Below are 24289 nucleotides of genomic sequence, written 5' to 3'. Positions count from 1 at the left end.
TTTCACTTAAAATAGAACAAACGAAACAACTTTTACAGTTATACACATATATGATCGTCTGGTGTGAAAGATAATATTAAATAGTCCTGGAATTAACTTTTAATATGACTTAATTTATTGTTTGATTGACAAATTCGAAATAACTTATTCCAGGATTAATAATAATTAGTATCGAGACAAGTGGTGGTATAGTAATCACGGATATACTTATCCCGGGATAAAATAAGTAAACAACAAAAATGTCGCTTTAAGCCCTTTTTATACATCATTTTTTACATTCATGAAGTATATTTTTGTAAAAAAATAAATTATTAGTAAAATTTATTATTATTTTAAATACAGCAAACCAAACACTCAATAAAAAATTACTTAATCGTTATAATTTATCCATCATAACTTGAAAACGATGATTTATAAGGTCCACTTTATCAATACTCCAAATATGTCCCACTATGCCTTGTTGCGTGTTGGATTTATCTATATTTTGTTGTACCTTATACTATACATCTTCATGTATAAATAGAAGGCTAGCTCCTTTGGATGTTGATTAATTAATAATTAGTAAAAGTTTGGTTAGAGAGATCAAATATAAAAATGATGATGAGGGTGCTGAAATTTTCAAAGTTAAAAAGAATGGTGAAACAATTAAAGGGGAAGCTCTATATTATGTGGATTTGTATAACTATGCTTTTGTGTTGGGACAAGTACTAATCTTAGAATCTATATTAATCATTTATCATGAAGGTTCAATTTAATTAATTCATAGATTTCTTGTTTTCAATTTTATGCTTTTTCATCATTATGTAAATGGCTTTTTTGTTGTCTTTTTCTATTTCATTTTTTATTTAACCCTTTTTTATTTTCCCTTGGAGTGTTCTATAATATATTTTTCCTTTTGTTTTCTCTTATTTGTATAATTAATATTCAATAGATTCTTCATAAATCATAATCAACAAATCTAATTATGGAATAGTAATTATATATCTTCATCATTTTTCTATATCGATTTAGTAGTAGGGCCATTAATTATTAAGATCTAATGTTGTGTTGTAGAGTTAATAGTAACAGTAATATGTGTAGCATGAATGCATAATTGTATCATTGTATCACCACGCATTTAGTGCATGGTGTTGTTCCTCTCCCAATAAAGTCTCGGGTGTGAAAAAAATCCTCGAATTAAGTCCTAAGCGATGGGAATTCAAAATAATACATAATTTTTTTAACACGATTTCACACATTTGGACCTAGCTAATTCTTTTTTCATAAACCAAGCTAGCATTTTTAAAAAAAAAAAAATGTAATGGGTGGTATTAACTTGCTCAGATTCCATGTAACAGTGTGTAAATATCTCATATAAAGTCTTAAATCGTTACAAAGAGCATACATTTTTCTTAATTAATTTGTTTTCAAGTCTATTTACTACCTTTTGGAATGATTATTCCAACCAACTAATGACCAGACGATGGCTAAGGTAAACATTGTACTTTTTCATAATTTTGCAAGAAATCAAATTAAAAGTTCATGCATTTATGAATTTTTAACCAAACTAAGCCATTATATAAAATAATTACCAAAGTAATATATTTTTTTAAAATTTTACAAAACTAGTATAAACGTATTTCACGGTAACGTTTTAGGATATATTTTTTTTAAAAAAAACTAACAACATTAGGTTGATATATGTTACTGTAAGTAACGTTTTACTCCTAAAACGTTATTATGAGTAACGTTTTAGGAGTAAAACGTTACTTACAGTAACATATATCAACCTAATGTTGTTAGGTTTTTTTAAAAAAAATATACCCTAAAACGTTACTGGGAAATACGTTTATACTAGTTTTGTAAAATTTTAGAAAAACATATTATTTTGGTGAATAGCTTTATATAATGGCTTAGTTTGGTTAAAACCTCTGCATTTATTCTAACCAAAGACTATGATATTATTTGGGGTCTTTTCACATCTTTTCCCAACAGTTAAAATATTATCTTTAGAATAATTTAAAGAATCTTTCATTATCATCCATCCCCAACTAAGAAATTAATTAGTCATAATATCAATTTTTTAGCAATAATATTTATCGCTCCGTAAAAACATTTAGCGATATATATTGAGTTGCCATTAGTGGCGGAGCCAGAATTTTCAATAAGTGGTTCAAAATTCGTAAAAATAGACCACGGAGCAGTCAAAAGAGGTTCGACATCTACTATATATACAGAAAATATTATTTTAATCATGTATAAATAATATATATTTTCGTTGAAGGAAGGAGTTCGGATGAACCCCTTTATACCAAGATGACTGCGCCCCTGATTATCATGATTACATATATATATATATACGGAGTCGCTAAAATCTTTAACGAATAAGTTGTGGTTATGGTATAACCATATTTATTAATATTGTTGGCATATTATTTTTATATATATTTATTGATTGTAAGTGACAAATATGGGCTTGTGCAGTATTGAAATAGTAGACAACTTGGGAGACAAGCTGTTCACTCTGCTTAATCTTTCTCCCAAAACCAATGGGACCCTTACAAACTGACACATAACCCAATCAGCAAACCACATCTGTCACTAGCTACCTCAATTTTATTTTTATTTTTTTTATATAATTTTAAATATTTTCTTGTTGTCTTTTCAAAAATTCTCACTATATATCTTGGCTATCAAAGAATCATTGTTATTTTCTCTATTTATTTTTTGAATACCCAAAGAGTTCAAGTATTTTTTTTCTCACTTGTTTTTTCTTAGTTCTAATTCCGATTCATTCAACTTGTTTGGGAGTGAAGCGCAGAAATAATAGTTCTATATGATCATGGCAAGGAACATAGTGTTATTGCCAAGAAAATGCAAGTTTAGGTCATGGCAAAAGTGTAGTAGGTATATTCAAGAACAAAGAACAAGGATTTATATCATTTGGAGATGCTCAGTGACTCTTCTTCTTTGGAATGACAATATGATTGAGCATTTTGGTGATGAAGAGACACCAATCTAACATACTTATATTATGGTAATTAAATCTTTATAGTATAATTTATCCATCTTCTTGTGAAAAGGTTAAGTGTGTGTACCAAAAAAAGTGAATCTTTGAGCATATATACTATTTATCATTATATATCATGTCATATCTTATGTATAGTTTAAGCATGTAATGGCCAGCAGTTGGGATCGCGATCCGATGATTAGTTGTCAGATTTGATAGACCTCAATATTAGCGATCTTACAATATGTACATGTGTAGAAAAAACAAGTAATAAAAGACTCTTTTTTCTCAAATTCATAATCTTTAAATATTTCATTTAGTCGCCTTTATTTAACGTGTATAGTACCTATTTTTTTCAAAAAAATTTAATTGATATCTAAGTTATAGGTAACTTTTAGAAAAAAAAGAACTTCATTAAATATTCTATTTGGTCGCTCCTACTTAACATAAACCTATTTTATTAAAAATAGTTCAACATGACTTCAGAAAAAATTGCTTTTGCTTTATTGTTTTTTGTCTTCCTCCTTTTTTTCTTTTGAATACAATGTTTATTAATACTATTGGATGATATACGCCTAGTAAAAAGAATTCTGACTTTATCGCTGGAAAACTAACCATAAAATGATAGAGTATGACAGGCGATCCTTCTTATTTGTTGGACAATAACATTTTTCAATTTTTTCACAATTAAAGTATAATTTTTTTTGAAAAACTTGTCTTGAATTTTGAATTGTGAATAATAAATTTAAATCAAATGAGTGTTGTTGAAAAAATTGGAAAATCACCATTGTTGCTTAAAGTTTCTTATTGTTTTAACAAATTGAAGAATTGTGTATACTTTATGATACATGGAACTTATATATATGTCTGAAGCAGCCTTACCAAAGCTACAACTTTTAGTGAAAATACAAACTTTTACAATATTTATTCCATATATGTGAAGTGGTGCAAAGTAAGCATATTTGGCAAAAGAAATAATTCAAGGAGTATATAGCTTAAATGGTGGCCCAAAATCAAATATTCGTGTTGTTTTAAAAAGAATAATCTGATTTAATTTGACACAAAGTTTAAGAAAATAAAAAAGACTTTTGAATTTTGTGGTTTTAAATTAAAGTTATGTGAAATGTACAAAACTGTTCTTTAATCTTGTGATATTAAACATGTCACGTGAAAAGTTGAAATTAAAATATTATCAAAAAAAGAAAAAATTCATTCTTTTTTAAACAGATTAAAAAAAAAAGCATATCATTTTTTTAAAACGGAGGGAGTATATTTATACACCAACTCAACTATCTTTTCTTTTAAAAGAATAATAGTATTATTTAACCTTTTTCAAAACTTTTCTCTTTTTACTTAAAGTTGGTGATTTGAACCCATTAATTTTAGAATAGAAGGTAGGTAGAAGATACTTCCTTACCTTAGCAACCCTCATTTATTTAATTATTTTTAAAAAAATAATATTTTGTTTTTTTAAAAATCAATTATTAATCCAAATACGGTTTATTTCAATATAAATAATGTATTTTTCGTTTAGAGCATTTAAAGTTTAAACTACAAATGAAAATCAAAAATATAATTCTCATTCCTAAAGGAACAACATAATTATATAATATCACAGAATTATTATATGCCTCGCAACAACTAATAATATAAGTATATAACGAATATATACACTTTTTACTACCCCATCACATCTTAGATGAGTATTAAATAAAAACAAAGGTGATCCATTTTTTATCGATCAACAAACTGATCAATTCGATCGATTTGATGTCAATCAATTAAATTTAATTGAATTTTTGTCAAAAATCAAGAAAAGAAAAAATTAACGGAGTCAATCATTTAAATATTCCATCAAAAATTACTTTTAGGAGAACCCTTGGATTCGATCGATATTTTGGTCAAAACTCCAATCAAACAATAGAACAACACTATTATATAGTACCACAATGTTATTATATACTTCGTTACAACTAAGAATATAACGGGTGTTTACACTTTAGTAACCCCATCACATCTTAGTTTTAGATAAAAACATGATAAATCAAAATTTTCTTTTAAAAAAGTGATCCATTTTTTATAGATAAAAAAATTGTCAATTCGAGCAATTTGATGTCAATCAATCAAATTCGATTGAAACTTTTGTGTCAAAGATCGAGAAAATAAAAGACTGGTGGACTCAATTATTTAAATATTCCACCAAATTACTTTTAGGAGACCCTTGGATTTGATCGATATTTTGGTCAAAACTCCAATCAAACAATAGAACAACACTATTATATAGTACCACAATGTTATTATATACTTCGTTGCAACTAAGAATATAACGGGTGTTTACACTTTAGTAACCCCATCACATCTTAGTTTTAGATAAAAACATGATAAATCAATTTTTCTTTTAAAAAGTGATCCATTTTTTATAGATAAAAAAAAACTGATCAATTCGAGCGATTTGATGTCAATCAATCAAATTCGATTGAAACTTTTGTGTCAAAGATCGAGAAAATAAAAGACTGGTGGACTCAATTATTTAAATATTCCACCAAATTACTTTTAGGAGAATCCTTGGATTCGATCGATATTTTGGTCAAAACTCCAATCAAACAATAGAACAACACTATTATATAGTACCACAATGTTATTATATACTTCGTTGCAACTCAGAATATAACGGGTGTTTACACTTTAGTAACCCCATCATATCTTAGTTTTAGATAAAAACATGATAAATCAATTTTTCTTTAAAAAAAGTGATCCATTTTTTATAGATAAAAAAACTGATCAATTCGAGCGATTTGATGTCAATCAATCAAATTCGATTGAAACTTTTGTGTCAAAGATCGAGAAAATAAAAGACTGGTGGACTCAATTATTTAAATTATTCCACCAAATACTTTTAGGAGAACCCTTGGATTCGATCGATATTTTGGTCAAAACTCCAATCAAACAATAGAACAACACTATTATATAGCACCACAATGTGATTATATACTTCGTTACAACTAAGAATATAACGGGTGTTTACACTTTAGTAACCCCATCACATCTTAGTACTAGATAAAAACATGATAACTCGATTTGAAAAAAAAAAGTGATTCATTTTTTATCGACCAAAAAACTGATCAATTCGATGTCAATCAATCTAATTCGATTGAAATTTCTGTATCAAAGATTAAAAATATAAAAAATTGATGGAATCAAATATTTAATATTTCACCAAATTTTTAGTAGAACATACTAGATTCGATTGATATTTTGATCAAAACTCCAATCAAACAATAGAAAACATAAATATATAGTACCATAACATTATTATATACCTCACAACAACTAATAATATAACGAGTGTTTACACTTTTCAGTAACCTCATCATATCTATTATATTACTAAATTAAAGCACGATAAATCAATTTTCTTAAAAAAATATGATCCATTTTTTATCGATCAAAAAACTGATCAATTCGATCAATTTAATGTCAATCAATCAAATTCAATTAAATTTATTTATGTCAAAGATCGAAAAATAAAAAATTAATGAAATTAATCATTTAATTATTTCATAAAATTATTTTTAAAAAAATTAACTGAATTTAATCGATATTTTGATCAAAACTTCAATCCTCCTCTCAATGATTATATTTGAGATGTTGAACTTAATTTGTAAGTACATTTTGCGCATTAATGACCAATGACAAAGTTTAAATGTAAAAAACGTGTTTTTCAAGATTATATTTATTTTTGCATCACGTTTATCAATTTAAAAAAATATTCTACATATATTTTCTTTAGCACCCCAAAAAAACTGTGTGCACTTCATAATTAGTCAGCAAAATAGACTGGAATTTTGTTTTGTTCAAAATAGATGATACACCTATATATAATAAATTCATTAAAAGTGATTTTTTTTTTGTATTTGATTTTTGAAAAAAGAATGTATATTCAGATTTAAGTTAATTTCTCTTGAAAAAAAGTTGGAGGATTTATGAGTAAAAATGATCATTTCACTTAAATACTACTCAAATAAATTGGAAACTTATATAAATATACTATATTAAAAATATATTTATCATTTATAGTAATAAATTTTTTTTCACTTAATCACGTTTAATACATTTATAATACATTTTTAATACATATTACAAAGAACAATTTATTATTCACATATTATACAAATTTTATAGATGTATGATACAATTATCACATATTTTAATACACTTAAAATACAATGCATCAATTTATTACCAAACATGCAAAATATATTTAGAAAAATAGTTACAATACATATGTATTCCATACATAGTTCACTTTTAATACGTATTATAGATTTAACATGTAATATTACTATGTATTGCTATAAACAATAATAAAAAATATCGCTAAAAACAATAATTATTTATTAAAGTTATCCATCTATTTAATTTTTTCAATAAAATTTCAATATTTCACTAGTTATTTAAATACTGACATTCAATATATGCAAATATATACTTTCAATATATAAAAGCAATATTTATAAATAGTGAACTTTAATTTGCAAATATTCTGATATCATTTATGGACAAAAAAAAAACCAATAAATTCAACTGTTTATATATTTAGGTATTAAAAGTGAAACACAGTCCGATAAAACATTATGTCTACTATAATGGTATGACATCAAGGGGTGTGCTAAAATAAAATAAAAAATCTCCGTACTAGGTCAGAGTTTTTAGATTTGAGTTCTGAAATGAATTTCTTTTTATATTTTGAATTTTTAATAATACAAAGTTAAATTAATCGAATCAATAAAGTTTGAGCACTTATATCAAGAGAGCAAAAACAATGTATTTTGATATTGCCATATAATTCATGTCCACTTTTATAAAATGTTTGTTCATATATGTACTCCAAAACATGCGGTGTTTGAAGTTACACTTAAAAAATTAATATGATCACATTACATCAAAGTGACATGCATTTCTGCTTGAAGTTCAGATAATAATAGTTAGACTTCGATCATTTTTGCTTGAACTTCAAACATATGTGTATCATAATAACTAAAGTCACGCAAAAACGATTAAACTTTAACCATGTACACCTTAAGCTCAAACAAAAAATGATTAAATCTCGACAATATATGCTAGAACTTCAAGCATTATGTTATAACAATAATTTTCATTATATTATAGTAAAATATGAGTATTTATAACTACGGCTCTATCTAGATCTTGCTAAAGACTTTAACGACTCTGATTTTTAAATCGATCAGATTTTTCACCAACAAGGAGTCAAGGACCCAACAGTCTAATACGTACAATCTCATATATATGTGTGGATATTATATGAGCTTTTGAAGTAGCTATAATTTTGCCTTTTTATTAGTTATGTTTAAAAAGAGAATGTTGTGATTGTAGTGTCTTAGTTAGTCCACATCAAATACATGCATTATTAATATTATTATTAATGTGGGAAACTTCCTCCCACTAACTTTGTTTTTTTCCATTGAGTTCAATAAAGTCACTACAAAATTAAAAACAACTTGTCCTTTTAATAACCTGTCACACCTTGAAACAGGATTAAGCGTAAATTAAGGGATAGGTTGTAGTTATTTATTATATAAAAAATATTAATTATTGATGGAAAAATCCATAAGAAGAGGGCCAATTTTAATTTTAATCTTGTCCCATCAAAGGGACTTTGAGTATGCATTAACTTGAGATAAGTGTACAATTCATTTTAGGTCCACTATTAGGTATGTGATGTGTTTTTTAAAGATCTTATCTTTGATTCCTCTTGCCTATTAAGATAAGGATCTAACACTTCTCTACCATTCTTTAACATGCTAGTGGGACATATATGTTTTATTTATTTATCAAATTCAAACTTTAATAAAATCTTCAATAGTACAATTGATTTTTTTTTCTTTTCTTTCAAGAGGAAATTTTGCTATTATTAAGATAAAAACACATGCAAAAAGAATCAAATAAAGTCACTCACCCACTTACTACTTATATACAAACCTCCCATCCTCCCTTCCAATTTACGTGGGGGTGTTTGTTTTGGCACACAAAAGAAAAATGACGAATTTTAATAGTTCGATTAGTCGAGTATCTGAATTTTCACATTGTTGTTGGGGTTTGATTTCAGTTCCCACCTTCACTAGATTGAGAAAATTAACGATAATAACTCAATTGTCGCTAATTTTAAATTTGTTTTTGAGAGACTATTAACACTCTTTGTAAATATCTCTAAAGTCTATAACGATATTGAATCTAAACAAAAAATAAGTAATGTCGATATATACTTTAACTAGTTCTCTTTTATTAATGTATTTTTAATATTTATTGCTGCTAAAAGTTATTTTAATTACAGTCTTATTAGTTCCCACCATCATGTCTCTTTCACCTACCCTTTTTTTTTAAAAAAAAGAAGAAGTCACATTTATAATATTTGTGTGGGCTATAAAAACTAAAATAAGAAAATTAATTAAAAGTTAAATGTACTATATTGAGAGATTCAACAAATCTCCAAAGATAATTAACCATATTAAGAAAGTTGGCGCTGAACCCTTGTCTAAACAGAATTAACTGCGTATAGTTTGATGGTTAGCTATATGTGTTTGACTTTTAATTCTTACATATTTTCTTCGTTTCATTTTAATTGATTTTTATATAAAAATAAAATTTTCTTTTTATCATTCAATATTATCCTTATCGTTAACTAATTATATAAAGTAATAACAAATAAAACTTAATTTCCAAAAGATAATTAATAATAATAATTTAATAAAACGAATTTAAATCAACAAAGATTAAGTAAAATGAAATAGATAAACAGTATTATCGTAATTCGTACGAAGAGTAGAAGGGAGAGGTCTTAGAGAACCCTCATGACGACGACTCAAGATAAATAACTCGTAGATTTTTAAACTGACAAACTACTAAGAGATAACGCAAGTTTATATGGCACCGCACTTACTTTTTTGGACAGAATAATATTTAGTGTATCTAAAAGGACAAATCTTTATTATAAGGTCCGATAGGTCATGTGAAGTTTAATGTTGCATGAATGTTGGCATTCCTGGGGTCGTGGAGGTTCTTCACAATCTATAATTTCTCATTTATAATATATATGTCTCTCATTTATGTGTAAAATATAACTATATAATATATTAGGAAATTAAAGAAGTAATATTATAATAATGGTGTTGATGAAAAGACAGACAGTGGGGCTAATTACCCATATGGAAGATAAGATGTACATTAATTAGATATATAATTGTTAACACGTATGGGTGAACCGATGGCTAAGCTAGCGCGGAGTTAGTAGCTTGTATGTAGGTGTGTAGTCAAACTCAATATGTTTTGTTCAAACGATATATTTATGATACTGTATATAAATATTAAATTTGAAACTCGATTATCATTACGTTATCGTAAAATTAGATATATAATTGTTAACACGTATGGGTGAACCGATGGCTAAGCTAGCACGGAGTTAGTAGCTTGTATGTAGGTGTATAATCAAACTCAGTATGTTTTGTTCAAACGATATATTTATGATACTGTAGATAAATATTAAATTTGAAACTCGATTATCATTATGTTATCGTAAAATTAGATATATAATTGTTAACACGTATGGGTGAACCGATGGCTAAGCTAGCACGGAGTTAGTAGCTTGTATGTAGGTGTATAATCAAACTCAGTATGTTTTGTTCAAACGATATATTTATGATACTGTAGATAAATATTAAATTTGAATCTCGATTATCATTACATTATCGTAAAATTTAGAACTCTTAAAATTAAAATCTTAGCTTTGTATTCACGGGTGGCAATCATGATTATAGTGGCAGACAAAGATTTATCTATTTATGTGTGTACTTAGAAGACTCTAAACTAGAAAGGGCACGTGACATGGATGTTATCTGAGGGTGCATTGTGACCCTACCTCTACTCTAATACCTAATTAAGTCACATTCTAATTAATATATAATTAATCAAATCAATATCAAGTATTCATGTATAAATAGAAGGTTCATTTGGAGTTTTTGATGAGTAGCTTATTTTTGGTGTTGAAATAATTTTTTTTTTTTAAAAAAAACAAATCAATTTAGAGGAAGATTTATAATAATGATGAGGAAGCAAATGAAATTATCAAAGTTAAGAAGAATGGTGAAACAACAAAAGGGAAAGCTCTACATTATGAGGATTTGCATAACTATGCTTTTGTGTTGGGATAAGTAATTTTAGATTTTTTAAACTTTTTTTACCTTCAATTTTGTTTTATCACTTTTTTTGTTTTGTGGATTTGCATAATTAAGTTAACTATACTTTTGTGTTAGGACAACTTCTCCTAGAATCTATATTAAGATGATTTAGTTTTTTAATTTTAGATTTGTTGGGTACAATTTTTATCTATTTTCATAATTAGCTATGTAAAAATTGTGTTCTATCTTCTTCTTGATGATTGTAAATTACATTTTGTTACTTGTACTTCTCATTATAAAAGTCTATTTCCTTTTATTTTTCTTTAATTTGTATTAAAATATTCCGTTCATAACCAACATGTGTGTGTATATATATGCACAAATATAATCGATTTATTATTTACCAAAAATAAAATTGATTTTATAATTTGGGGGAATGTAATGCATGTATGTTTTTACTTTATGAGAATGTAACCAAATTGATGAATCATTCTATTGATTAAATGAAGATTTTCAAATAAATAAATAAAGAGTTTAACTTGTATACCAAACTGCATAGTTTTTTTTTAAAAAAAATGTGGGGGTGAAAACAATTTACGACTGACATATATTAATTTAATAACCTAAAAATGCACTAAATAATTTGCTCTAAGTAGTTTAAAAAAATTGATAGTGTGAATATTATTTACTTTGTTATGCTATATAACTTAAATCCGATAAATAAAATATATACGAGATATAACGACAGAGTTAGGTAGTGTCAACGGGTATATCAAAGCTTTTTTAACTTTTTCATGTGTTCACTTCTCATATTTTAAAATTTTATTTAGTAAAAGTTCTGACTCTGCTATTATCGCGAATACCGAATATAAGGTGAACAACATGCCAAAGAAGAGATAAAAGTGAAAAATGAACTTAACAATCTTTTTTTTTAAAAAGAAGCAAATTCCTTGCAGTATTTCATGTACTCTATATGCCCTTTGGAATAAATAAAGGGACTAAGGGACAAGAAGATGCCTAAGAACATTTTCATATTGTAAAAATATCAAAGTTCATGTATTTTAAACCGACTATGATGATTTTATTCTCATCTTCTCAACTGTAAAAAAAAATAAAATCATAGTTGTTGAGAATAATTGAACAGTAGCATATCTTAAAAATATATTCACAAGGTGTTGAAAAAAAAAAATTTGTTTTATAAGTGTGACAATTTGGTTGAGTCACTTATTTCAATTTTTTTTGGAGTTTGGCAGGGAGACAAAGCTGATCACTCTGCTTATTCTTCTACCAAAAACTAAGTAGGTCCCTTCACAGGCTAGCACATAGTCACCAATCAGCAAACAACATCTGTCAATTAGTTAACACAAAAATTATTTTTATTGTGTTTTCAAACTATATATCTTCTCTATCAAAAGAATACAATCTTTATTCATTTCTTGAATAACCAAAGTTTCATGATTATGATGACAAGGGACTTACTATTGCCAAGAAAATTGAAGTTTAGGTCATGGCAAAGGTGTTGTAAGTACATTCAAGAACAAAGAACAAGGATTTATATTATTTGGAGATGTTCAGTAACTCTTCTTCTTTGGAATGATAATATGATTGAGCATTTTGATGAAGAAGAAGCAACAATATAACATACTCTGTTGTTATATCTTTTTGGTAAGTTTTTTAGTTATTTGTTTTTATTGGCACAATCAAGTGTCTTTGTGAAGTTTAGAAAAAAGAAAAACTTTTATGTAGTGAATTTACATTCTGAACCCATAAATCTTTGGAAATGATCGAGCAGAGTTCAAAGGGTCTTTACTCACGTCTCGTGTTTATATCAACTCAATGAATACATGTCTATATGCTTTGTTATCACTTAACCGCGGTTAAGTGAATACACATTCTTGCCTCAGTATTATCAATACTGTAATTTTTTAAGTGGGGAACATGAAACCAGCTTCAGAATTTCATTTCTTTGCCAAGAATGGGAGGCTTATTCATAGTTACTATTAATTTGTCTTTACAAAGCAACATGGAAAATCATAGTATTCCCATAAAATTAATGAATCTGAGATATATCATCATACAGTGGGCATGTATTCACATAAATAAGCATATCCTCACAAAATTATATGTGCAAATTGCACGAGCATTTTTTTTTCCTTTCCTCGGCGTTTGCAGAGTCTGGTTTTACACATTACTGAGATAGAGAAGTTTTAACTTACTATTTATCTCTTGTTCTCAAGGAGAGGCTCTCTTAGACTCCCTTGTATTCTTCTTGAGGTAGAAAGGTCCTCACTGGACTTCTTGGGGCTATGTCCTTCCTTATTTTGGCTTCCCTGAAGAATCAAATTTAAATAATCCGCGAATATCAGGAAAATGTTTAGCTCAAACTACATTAGGAAAAAGAAAGACATAGACAGAAATGGATGCATTAGGTGCACAATAAGGCTCATGTTCCATGTAGTCATGAACATTGACTTTCAAGAAAGTTTCTGTCATATTTCAGGATAGTTGTACAAAATATATGTGGACTTACAGCTGCCTTTTGGGCTGTTAATCTACGAATCGATGGAGCTCTTGCCACAACTGAAGCAGCTGCTGCAGCAGCCACGCGTATCCTGTTAAAATCAATGTTAGAAATTAGAATATCCTCTCCAATACATATAACACTGATTAGATATAACTAAGTTCTCTAAATCTGTTTCACCTTCTATGTACGTCAACATACTCATCGGTCTCGTCTACTATTTCCTCCTGCACCGTGACCAGTTTTGAAATGTAAGTACCATTCGTTATACTAGATATGCAGAAGAGGATGTGTGAAAACAAAAGTACGCCTGTAGACACCTGTAAAAGTTCTTCGAATACATCTTCCAATGTGATAATACCTATTACTTCTCCATCCTCAATATCATCTGATGACTGAGTCAATGCATTTGTCAGTGAGTCACCAGATGTCGGTGAGTTTACCGCTGCTGGTACTGTAACTTTTTCAATATCAACAACAACGCTATCTGATTTATCATTCTTTGCTTTCAAGCGAGGTATAGTTAATAGAGAACTTTCACCAGTGACTGCAACATCCTGAGAATTCTCTTCCTCAATGACCAAGGGAGGTTTTTTGCTTTTTCCTTTAATCTTCACTACTGCAGCCATATGACTGCTACCCTTTTGGAACTCATTTAGTATGTCATACAACGGCATATCAGCAGGAACTCTGAAAGATGTATGACAAACAACATTTTGAGATTAAAAGTCACATTGTAAAAACACATTTAAGTATTGAACTAGAAATTAATACCGTGGAATTCTTCGAATTGAAACAGAACTAACTGGCGTCTCTGTTTCCGGCCGCACTGTAAGAAGACTTTTTACCTAACATTATTCAAGTACCAAATCATCACGACTTCAAAGAGTAGCAAGATTACAAGTGAAACGTGATTTGAAGGTTATGCAAAACTCACCAAAAGTAGACCAATAATATTTTTTGGATTGCCAGAGTACACAGGAACTCTGCTATGACCCCTAGCAAGAACTTTTCCCATTGCCTCCCTACGATGAGGAAAAAAGAAGCGATTTAATCACTTTTTAGAATTTAATTCAAGAAACATATCCAATGTTGTCTTCCTCCTATGGCTAGATGCACACAGTCTATATTCTTATATTTAAAAAGTAAAAGTTAATATTTGACTAAACCTTCAACAATAATGCATCAATAGCTAGATCCTTCAAAATCCTTACCGCACCCATGTCGATCTGACACGATTTGGGTGTGGGTGGGACCCGCACTGGATTTGGTCAAACCTAACTTGGGTGTGTTTACTATACTATGGCCAAGAGTACTGGCTGATTCAGTATTTGGTGCCATTTTGGGTTTTACACCATATGTTCGCATAAAGTACTAGAACATTTTGCTATCATGTGAGATAACTTGTGAATAAAACTTTAAGTACTTACAAAGAATTCTACCATATTAGCTTTAATTTAATAACTTCAATTAATTCTCGAAATATATACTTGTACATGTCGCAATATACATTTACTGGTTGTAACTTAGAACCCGTAGCCATACTCCTATCTGTTTTCCCTAGACCTAAGATTTGATGATGACGAATCTGACTACTAGATCCACCTCCCTGTCGAGTGCCCACAGCCGTATCCGAGCAACATAGATCCTTAGTCACATTCCTCTCAGGAATCCCAGAAATAACAAATGCAAGCATAAACATTTGCATGAGGACATAACTACTGCATACAGCTATGGATGGAGGTTATACAACTCATTGGAAAAGAGTCTTTCCTTTTTTTTGGAAGAATAAGAACATACTCTTAAGTCAACACCCAAGGTTCAATTAGCAAGAGCTCCTTTAAGAATCTAATTTAACTTCCGTTGCAGCACCCACCCAAAAGGACACAAAAATAATAGAAAAGATGATGAAGAGAAAAAGCTTGATAAGTATGGTAATGGCATATTAACCCCAAAATCACTTTCATGTAAGCATTGAACATTTTTTTATTGGTACACATAAGCAGTGAAATTAAAGCATGCATGGATTTCTGATCAGAGAATAGATATTATGACATGTTACCATTAAACTGTTCAATTTTGACTTCCAAGCATTACAGATGGAAGCATTGTGCTAACTCTCAATCATTAAAACTGATAGCAGAACAAATCCTATTTTGAGAAGCTAACCATCAGCTCAAGTGTTCGAGTTTAGCACAGGAAAATTTACTTACTGGTTGCTTGATTCTCATGAAGTAAGCCACAATCAACTAATCATGAGAAGCAAACCTATTTATTATTGTGACAACATAAAATTAAAGGGAAACTGTAATGCATACATCTGACAATGAAATACCATACACTGAAAGTTCATTATCTGAGAAGACAGAAGTATGACACTGAACTAAGTTTGTAAGTTAAGAGCATTGTAGACTAATTGCCCAACACTCACCAGTCCAGCTTTGAATTGACATCCAATGAAAATGTTGACTCAATGGGCGTCATTGCCTCCTCAGCAGTCTATCCAAAAGAAGAAAAGAATAAAACAGAAGAGAAGAGGATCATTAGACCACCATGGCTAACAAAGAGAGAGAAAGTACAGTCAAAAGGATTTAAGACACTACATATTGAATCAGTTAAGGATCAGTTGCTGAGTATTTGTCAACTCCTCCCCCCTTCCCCCCCAAACTCCCCATACACACGCAAGAAAAGGGATAATAGGCTATAAAGATTAAATAAGTCACGAGTTGGTGTCTTGAACTACAGATCTCAGATACTGACTTTTTGAATATGTCAGAAACAGACACTACCTTCTCAGTCAAATCCAGTGCTCCGCTAATGATTGTTGTCTCATCATGTGTAAGTTCACCTCCCTTGCCAGCCTGCAAAAATTTCTCAATAATGAATCATGGTTATATGAAATGCCAAGGGAACTTGTAGCTTGGTAACAACTGGTTAGACATTCAAATTACTCCAGATAATCAAGATACAATTCAAACCTCTTGGCTGTGAATAGAAACAAGGGCTTTCAGCTGAGCACGTCTGAATAGTACTTCATTGTGTCCCAACACGCAGTCCAGAATCTGGAAAGACAAGCCAGCATAAATAGAGTCAAAGGTTCTACCATTTCTAAGAACTGGCAACCTAATCTGGAAGCACTTAAGAACTTCACTGGCAGTTAGGATAACAAAACATAGAGAAGCACAAATGTTATGTTGTTATATGTTCTAGTCAGAGAAAGATATAGATTTCATTTCTTGATTAAGACCACTATATGATGAGTAAGAATGTCATAGACAAATGTTTCACTAGCTCTATACAGAAAAGACAATTGATAAAATACTAGCCAACTCTGCTGAAGAATAAATTCAGCTTCAGACTTTAGTAATTCATATGTTAAAAGATTGGCTTGACTTTGCTTAAGAACAAGGATTCATTGAAATAGGATGTTAGAAGATTGACTATGAAAAAACCAGATCATATGGGTTGGCATTTTGTGTTTCAAGCTTCCTTTATCTAAATCTCTTTTCACTTCCAAAATATTGTTGAGCATTGATATCACAGTATGTCATAAATATAATCAAGTAACAAGTCAAGTATCTAACCAAATATATGCCAGCATTTATTAGCCAAAAGGAAATGCAAATGTCATCCTCAGACAAGTCCTTTCTGCTCTTTCCGAATTTCAAATGCAGAAAGAAGCTCACTGCAAGCATTTCCTAGAAGTGAGAAACATGATTTGAAATTATCCTATTCAGTTATCCAGGATCTTTTATTCAAATGCTTCTCACTGCTAGGATTGTCAGTCATCACATAAATTTTAGGATTCAGGGATATGGATCGGAGTGCGGATTTCTGTGTTGGAATGCAGCCAATAAATGCATATAACGACATATAAAGTATGTATTTTGATTAGTTAAAGTTGTTGAACTAAAACTAATAATCTTGCATAAGAGAAGCGTTCCCATACTTAATATAACTATATATATGAGATAAACCCAAATATCAAACCAAATACCCAATCAATTTATCCTCTCGTTCACAAAATGTGGTCAAAGTACCCAAGGTAAGTCAACCAAATCTTGTATGGATCCCACATTCACACCCTCGTCGTGACGACACTGGTGCGGCAGGGATTCCGGAGAGTCCGCGCAACATAGACAACAAAACAACTACTCGTCAACCTCAAGATAATGGGCCAGCTAGATGAATCCTCATTATCCATTTCGCTCCATTTGTATTACATTCAGGTATGGAACATAACACAAAAAGAGTTGCCTCTTTGTGCCCTTTTACCTATGCCATGATGCTCATGGACAACTTATCTCTAATTGGATTTCCTTTTCTAACTGGATTTTATTCCAAAGATTCAAAATTAAGTCCACTAGAATAGGAAAACAACATCAGTAACATCAACACAACGGTTCCGTGAGATCTCGTCTTTATGGTAAATTAATTTTCTACAAGAAAGAACCGTAAATGAGAATTATATAACATTAACAACAACTACGTGTCAATCTCAAGCTAGATGGATCGACTAGAAGATTCCTAATTATCCAATCGCTTCATTTGTACCACATTCAGGTAAAACATAAATCGAGTCAAAATTAACTGAATAAGAATAGGAAAACTACATCAGCACCATCAACACTATAAGTTCCACAAGATCTATATTAATGATAAACTAATTTCTACAAGAAAGAACCCTAAATGAGAATCACATAAACATAGTTGGATATACAACAATGTCAAGATTATAAACATATGCAGTCGGATCAAGATCAACTCTTGGTCATTAGGGTTGGACATCTATATTAACCTAAGCAACTTCTTAGAGATGTAATAGATTACTGGTGGTCACCCTCAAAATGATTTAAACGGGTTAGACGATAAATCCTCTTTTATTCATTTAGCTTTGCATCAAACAAACAATATCCATATGACTCGAAAAGACTTTAACAATTCAGATACGTTCTTATAATGGTAGTAACTTAAGTCAATCCATTTGTTTTGGCTTGTCACTTCTCTTTGGATGATTCGATGATCTCAAAAAAAAAAATTTAGTCGTCCAGCTATATCTTTGAAGCAATTGCTCAAAGACTGTAGTAGTTACCTTTCCTATAGGGTAAGCAATTGGGTAGCATATAACCATCAGAACACGAACAAGCCAGACAAGGCTTGCACCTACGGCAAGTCCATATCTGGTGCATATGGCTTGAGGAATAACCTGAAACCACAGAATAGCAGGAGCATCACGTATAGCTCTTTAATATTAAGATGCTAGTTAAGGCCAAGCAGTAGAAATTACCTCTCCAAATGCCAAAACAAAAGTTACTGATAGTATAATGGCCACATATTGGTTGAAAATTTTGTCCAGGTATATAGGTAGTGCCTGAAATTCAAAGAATGAAAAAGAAGAAAATAAATAAAAGATCCTTATCACCTCACGTCATTACAAAGTACATACTTCTACAAGAAAATAAATTACAAAAAGACATTAATATTTTCTCCACATTTGATCTACTTTTATCAATCATTTTTTCTTGAACAGGTAAATCCCTATTCTCTAATTTAATTCATTAGTTTGATTCAACAACTGTGTCTAATTCAGAGTTTCCGCACCCGCTTTACTTTAGCTGGGCCATGAAAGTGCATCTGGTTAGTTTCAAGTCCATCATTATATCTCTTCGCTTGCACAACCCCACATCCAAAAACCAGGTCAGTGCCTAAAAACCTCGTCAATTTTATATGGACGACAATCATTTCAATTTAACAAATAAAATGTTTATTAGCTGCTGCATTTTCTCCTGCTCACCCCCTCCGCTCACCTTCCCCATACCCAACTTCCTCTTCTTGTTTTTGTTCCTAGACTGAATCAAAAAGCCAGATATCAGGGTTATTACCTCCATCGAAGCAGCGTTGCATAGAAGGAGGGTCACAAGAAGCTGGTGTTGCTTCTGAACAACAGGAAATATTGTAGCTGAGAAGACAGAAATCAGCGAATATGATAAATATCCATGAGAGCAATTCCCTCCAAAAAAGACGTAACAACTCAAAATAACAGAAACAGTTAGAAGGTGTTCCTGTATATACATTTAACCACACAGATAAGTTAGATCCAGAGATAGTTATATATCTTTTAATCAGTCCTATCTTAAAGTTAGGAGTTGGAAGGATGATTTATTCCAGAAATGACTGGTTCACTTCAAGTTGTATCAACCTTCAATATCTCAACTAATAAAGGCCTAAGCTCCAAAATACCAGTAAAAAACATCATTCATTTCACACAGCCATTATTTTTAAAGCCAATTATCATTTAAGTCTGTTAAGAATATCCATTCCAATATAATGAAAACAAGAATTTTTGAGCTTCACAAACATATGATTTCAATCTTTAACACACAAACACAGAGAAGTATTGGAGAGTGCAGACATCATGACCATTCCCCAATAACATGTGAGCCCCTTAAGGTAAAAGCACCATCATTTTTCGAAGGATTAACACACTGACAGACTAGTAATGATACTCAAATCACAATCCAGAAAAATAAAAGTCAAATGAATATGATACTTTACCAATGATTAATCATCACGATATAGAATGATGAAAAGCATTATGGAGCTTCACAACCATCTGATCTCAACACACACAAGGAGATAACTGAAGTGCGTCAATAATTTCATCTATCCTCCAAAAAATAGCGAACCCTTTTGGAATTCGGTCAAAGAAAATTCAAACTCAACTCAAATAGAGAACCTATTCAAGACTATGCCTTTCTTGAAAAGTAAAAACCATCAAAACTACTAGTACAAAACCAATCTTCCTAACATACGTGTAGTTCTGATCAATCAATCAACTATTTTTTTCCTAATACTTCAATCCCAAACTCTATATCCATTCCACAATGTTCAAAGGCTAAAAGCACTTCCAAAATTACTACAAACACAACTTTTCCATACCACAGATGTATTCCTATCAGCCAAATCAATCAATCAAATACACATCAATTCAATATTATTCAGTACATCCCATTTTGAATACGAGCTCAAATAACTCAAACAAATATAGATAAACTAATAAATTTCATTAAAAAGCAATCTTCATTTACGTGAATCATGAAGAATTCAATGAAAATTCAAACCATTCCTGAAAAGTAAAAACCATCAAAACTGCAAGTAATCTTCCCTAACATAGTTGTAGTTCTGATCATTGATCAATCAATCAACTATAGTTTCCCTAGTGCTTCAATCCCAAACACTATAGCCATTCCACAATGTTCAAAAGTTTAAAAACCCTTCCAAAATTACTACAAACACTAGATGTATCAATCAATCAAATACACATCAATTCAATATTATTCAGTACATTCTATTCAGACCCATTTCAAATACAAGCTCAAATAACCCAAACAACCATAGATACACTAATAAAATTCATAAAAATCCAATCTTTATTTACCCAATAATTATCAATAAGTAAAATGAAATGAAAACCTGCTTGTTTTTTCTCAAGAGGGGTTCCACTACGTTGAAGGATCTCAAGTTCAACAAGCCCCAAAGACATAAGACCCAATGTTAAACCAGACATAATTCCAGCAAATAGTACCAAGAAACATGAGATCCCAGCATATACAAACCATGTAACAGTCCCAAATTCAATTTCTGCACTTAAAGAATTAGGTGCCCTCATAGCCATTCTAGCTATTTCCACTGCATTTAACAGCTGCATAATTAATTCTTCTTCTTCAGGAGACAAAATCACAAACCCAAGAACAAAATGGATATTCGTTTTTTTTTTTCTATATACTAATAAATAAAGAGTATTAATTCAATGTTTTTCTGAATATGGTCATTGACACGTGGCATGATGTGGGAGGAGTTGGTAAGGAATATAAAAGTTATACATATTATACGGATGGGTCCTCTTCTTGATGTTTTTATAATTTCTTATAATTCATCATCTACCAATTTTGATTTATTTTGACGTTTTATCTTAGTCTTGTTTTATTTTAATTCTTCAAATCTATTTTTTATGTGCCATTTAAATAGTAAATACAAATTTTTTATAATTTTTTTATTTTTATTTATATTCTTCAGTTATAGTTTAATATCTTAAAAGTCAACATGCGTTTTTTAATTATCATTAAAAAAAAATCAATTTTTCTCTGTATTTTTGTACGAAAATAAATCAATTGAATAAGACTGCATATTTTAATTTTATTCATATCATTCAGAATATCTAAATTTAGCGTAAATACTCGCTTTATAATTATAATTTCACTAAATACAAATAAAAGAATTCATTTCCAAAACAAGTAAAAAAAAAAGAGAGAGAGAGAGACTTGTTCATTGCTAAAAAAAAGTCTATTAAAAATGCTAAAAGGAAAGATTCTAAAAAGAAATTATTTTTTAGAAAAAATATAGTAATGTTCATCATTTAATTTTATAATATTTTTTACAAAAACTAAAGACAGGTCGATTTTTGAAATGCAAAACTTTAATTTGAAAAAAACATAAATAGAATCAAAGAAATTATAAAATTAGTATTTTGTGTTCAAATTGTATATAAAAAAATAGGTTTGAAGTGTTAAAATTCAACAAAGCTAAGATAAAGTGTCAAGATGAAAAATGAGGACAAGTTAAAAGGCTCAAAATTTGTATTTGGCCTTTCAATTTTAATTATTCATAAGTACATACTTATAAGATAGTCATATAGAATGCGAATTACAACGTAAGACATCAAGTAGGATGCATGCGTTTATTTGTACAAATCTCTACAAGCTTAATTGTCTACTTATACACACTCAAAATTAAAAGATATAAATGTCAACTGAGATCAAGTTAAAAAACATATTTATATACTATTATATGTCATTAATTTATTATCATAAAGTAATAAGTAAATACGAAATGAAATTTAATATTAGGTACTAAAAATAAACTTAAGTAATAAATAATTATTGCTAAGAATAAAATATATATAACAATAATTATTATTTTTAAATATTAAAAATGACAAGTAAAGGTGAAAATTTAATTTTTTATTTTAGATGAGTAAGTAAAATATATAGATTAAAATAAAAGTCAAGAATTTTATGTCAGAGAATAACTCCTACATAATGAGGACCCAAAAAAAAAAAGAGCTAATTTCGAACATTTTTAATTCCGAAATTAAGTATTTTGACCTAACTTAGACTTACAATGGGACACTCAATATGCCAATTGGCTAAGAAGAAATTAAATGACATGTCTTTTTCTAAGTTAAGCTACAACATTTTCACCATCTACTTAAAATATATTTCGATTCTATTTTAAATATATTTAAATTAAAATAATTTATCATTTTAGAATTTGATAAAAACTAAAAAAAATCATAATTATATAAAACAAAAAATCATATTTATCGCTGTAGTTGCTAGTATTATTTGAATTTATATTTTGTTATATAGACTATTTAATTATATATGGAAAAGGGTCAAAATGCCCTTAAATTATTGAAAATAGGGGGAAAAAATGTCATATGTTTGGATTTAAATGGTTTAAAATTGCTTCTGAATTATTAAAAAAAATACTATTGTTAGCAAACTATCAAATTATGTCCCCACACACACACACATATATATATATATATATACACTCAACAACCTTAAATAAATTCAGATCTTACAAAATAAGTGATATATACCATTAAATTCTCGCCAAGTTTAAGAGTGTTTTCAACATTTTTTTTCAACTTTTTTATTAAGAGTGTCATGCTCTTACATGAGTTTGAAACCACTTGTTATGTCATATGATAGATTAGGGTGTATATAAGTTTAATTATTCAAGCAGAAGAGTTTTTTAAGGCTGTTAATAGTTTGAAGACAAAACTAATAATTTGCGACAAGTATTCAAGGGTGTTTTTAATATTTCTCTCCATATATATATATATATATATATATATTAATGATGAAATAAGTTATCCATCAACGATAAACACAAAATAGAGAAAATCTTTAAAAAATTAAAAAAATATCTAAAATGATTTGAGTAACGTAACGCAATCTAATTAGAATGCATTTTGCCTCAATATACACTTGTTTACAACTACACTCAATAGGATAAGTGCACTACTACCTTAAAATTATTTCCTCCAAAAAGCAACTAGGAATCAATGTGGAAGTTACTCTACAAAACGATTCTTCATACAATTTTTAATAAAAATCTTGCAAGTTCAAAGTGTCAGCTATAATCTTTGTTTAGCCAAAAGGCATGATTAAACAAGTTCCCCAATGTGGAAAAATAATTTTCTTGTTCTCTAGATTCTAAATACACTTTCAACACAAATCAATAATTTGCAATTGAAGAAAACATACTTTTTCTCCCAAAATTATAATGTTATAATCGTAAAAAGAAGAGGAATTTCAAAGTTGTAGTGGTAAACATGGATATACGTGGTGTATATCCACGTGTATCACTATGTATATCCGTTCAGATTATGTTTTACTTATATATTTGTGTATATGTGAGACGCACAGATATATTCATGTATATCCGTGGCAGATTTAAAGGAATAGAAGAAGAGACTTTCCATCTCAATCCGTGGAGAGATCTTCATCGTGTTATATA

The 24289-nt window shown here is 29.3% G+C and overlaps 1 protein-coding gene across 2 annotated transcripts; it reads right to left on the bottom strand.

Annotated features, from left to right (window-relative positions):
• Positions 1-12276: 12276 nt before the first annotated feature.
• LOC107008370 (DUF21 domain-containing protein At4g14240-like) lies at positions 12277-21493 on the bottom strand. 2 transcript variants are annotated; one of them, XM_015207378.2, is made up of 14 exons: positions 21176-21493; positions 19585-19661; positions 18990-19073; positions 18795-18908; positions 16681-16764; positions 16492-16563; positions 16134-16201; positions 14640-14727; positions 14477-14550; positions 14023-14392; positions 13883-13929; positions 13712-13793; positions 13398-13511; positions 12277-12528 (listed from the first exon to the last, which is right to left on the bottom strand). In XM_015207378.2, the coding sequence occupies exons 1-13, from the start codon at positions 21408-21410 to the stop codon at positions 13401-13403; spliced, it is 1506 nt and encodes a 501-aa protein (XP_015062864.1). In that variant the 5' UTR covers positions 21411-21493; the 3' UTR covers positions 12277-12528; positions 13398-13400. The 2 variants fall into 2 exon arrangements, with proteins under 2 accessions (XP_015062864.1, XP_015062863.1); XM_015207377.2 differs by lacking the exon at positions 12277-12528 and having other exon boundaries at positions 13115-13511.
• Between the last annotated feature and the right edge of the window lie 2796 nt (positions 21494-24289).

The sequence above is a fragment of the Solanum pennellii genome, chromosome 1 (assembly GCF_001406875.1).
Source record: "Solanum pennellii chromosome 1, SPENNV200".
In the NCBI taxonomy this organism is placed as follows: domain Eukaryota; kingdom Viridiplantae; phylum Streptophyta; class Magnoliopsida; order Solanales; family Solanaceae; genus Solanum; species Solanum pennellii.
This window is presented reverse-complemented; position numbering and strand designations above follow the sequence as displayed.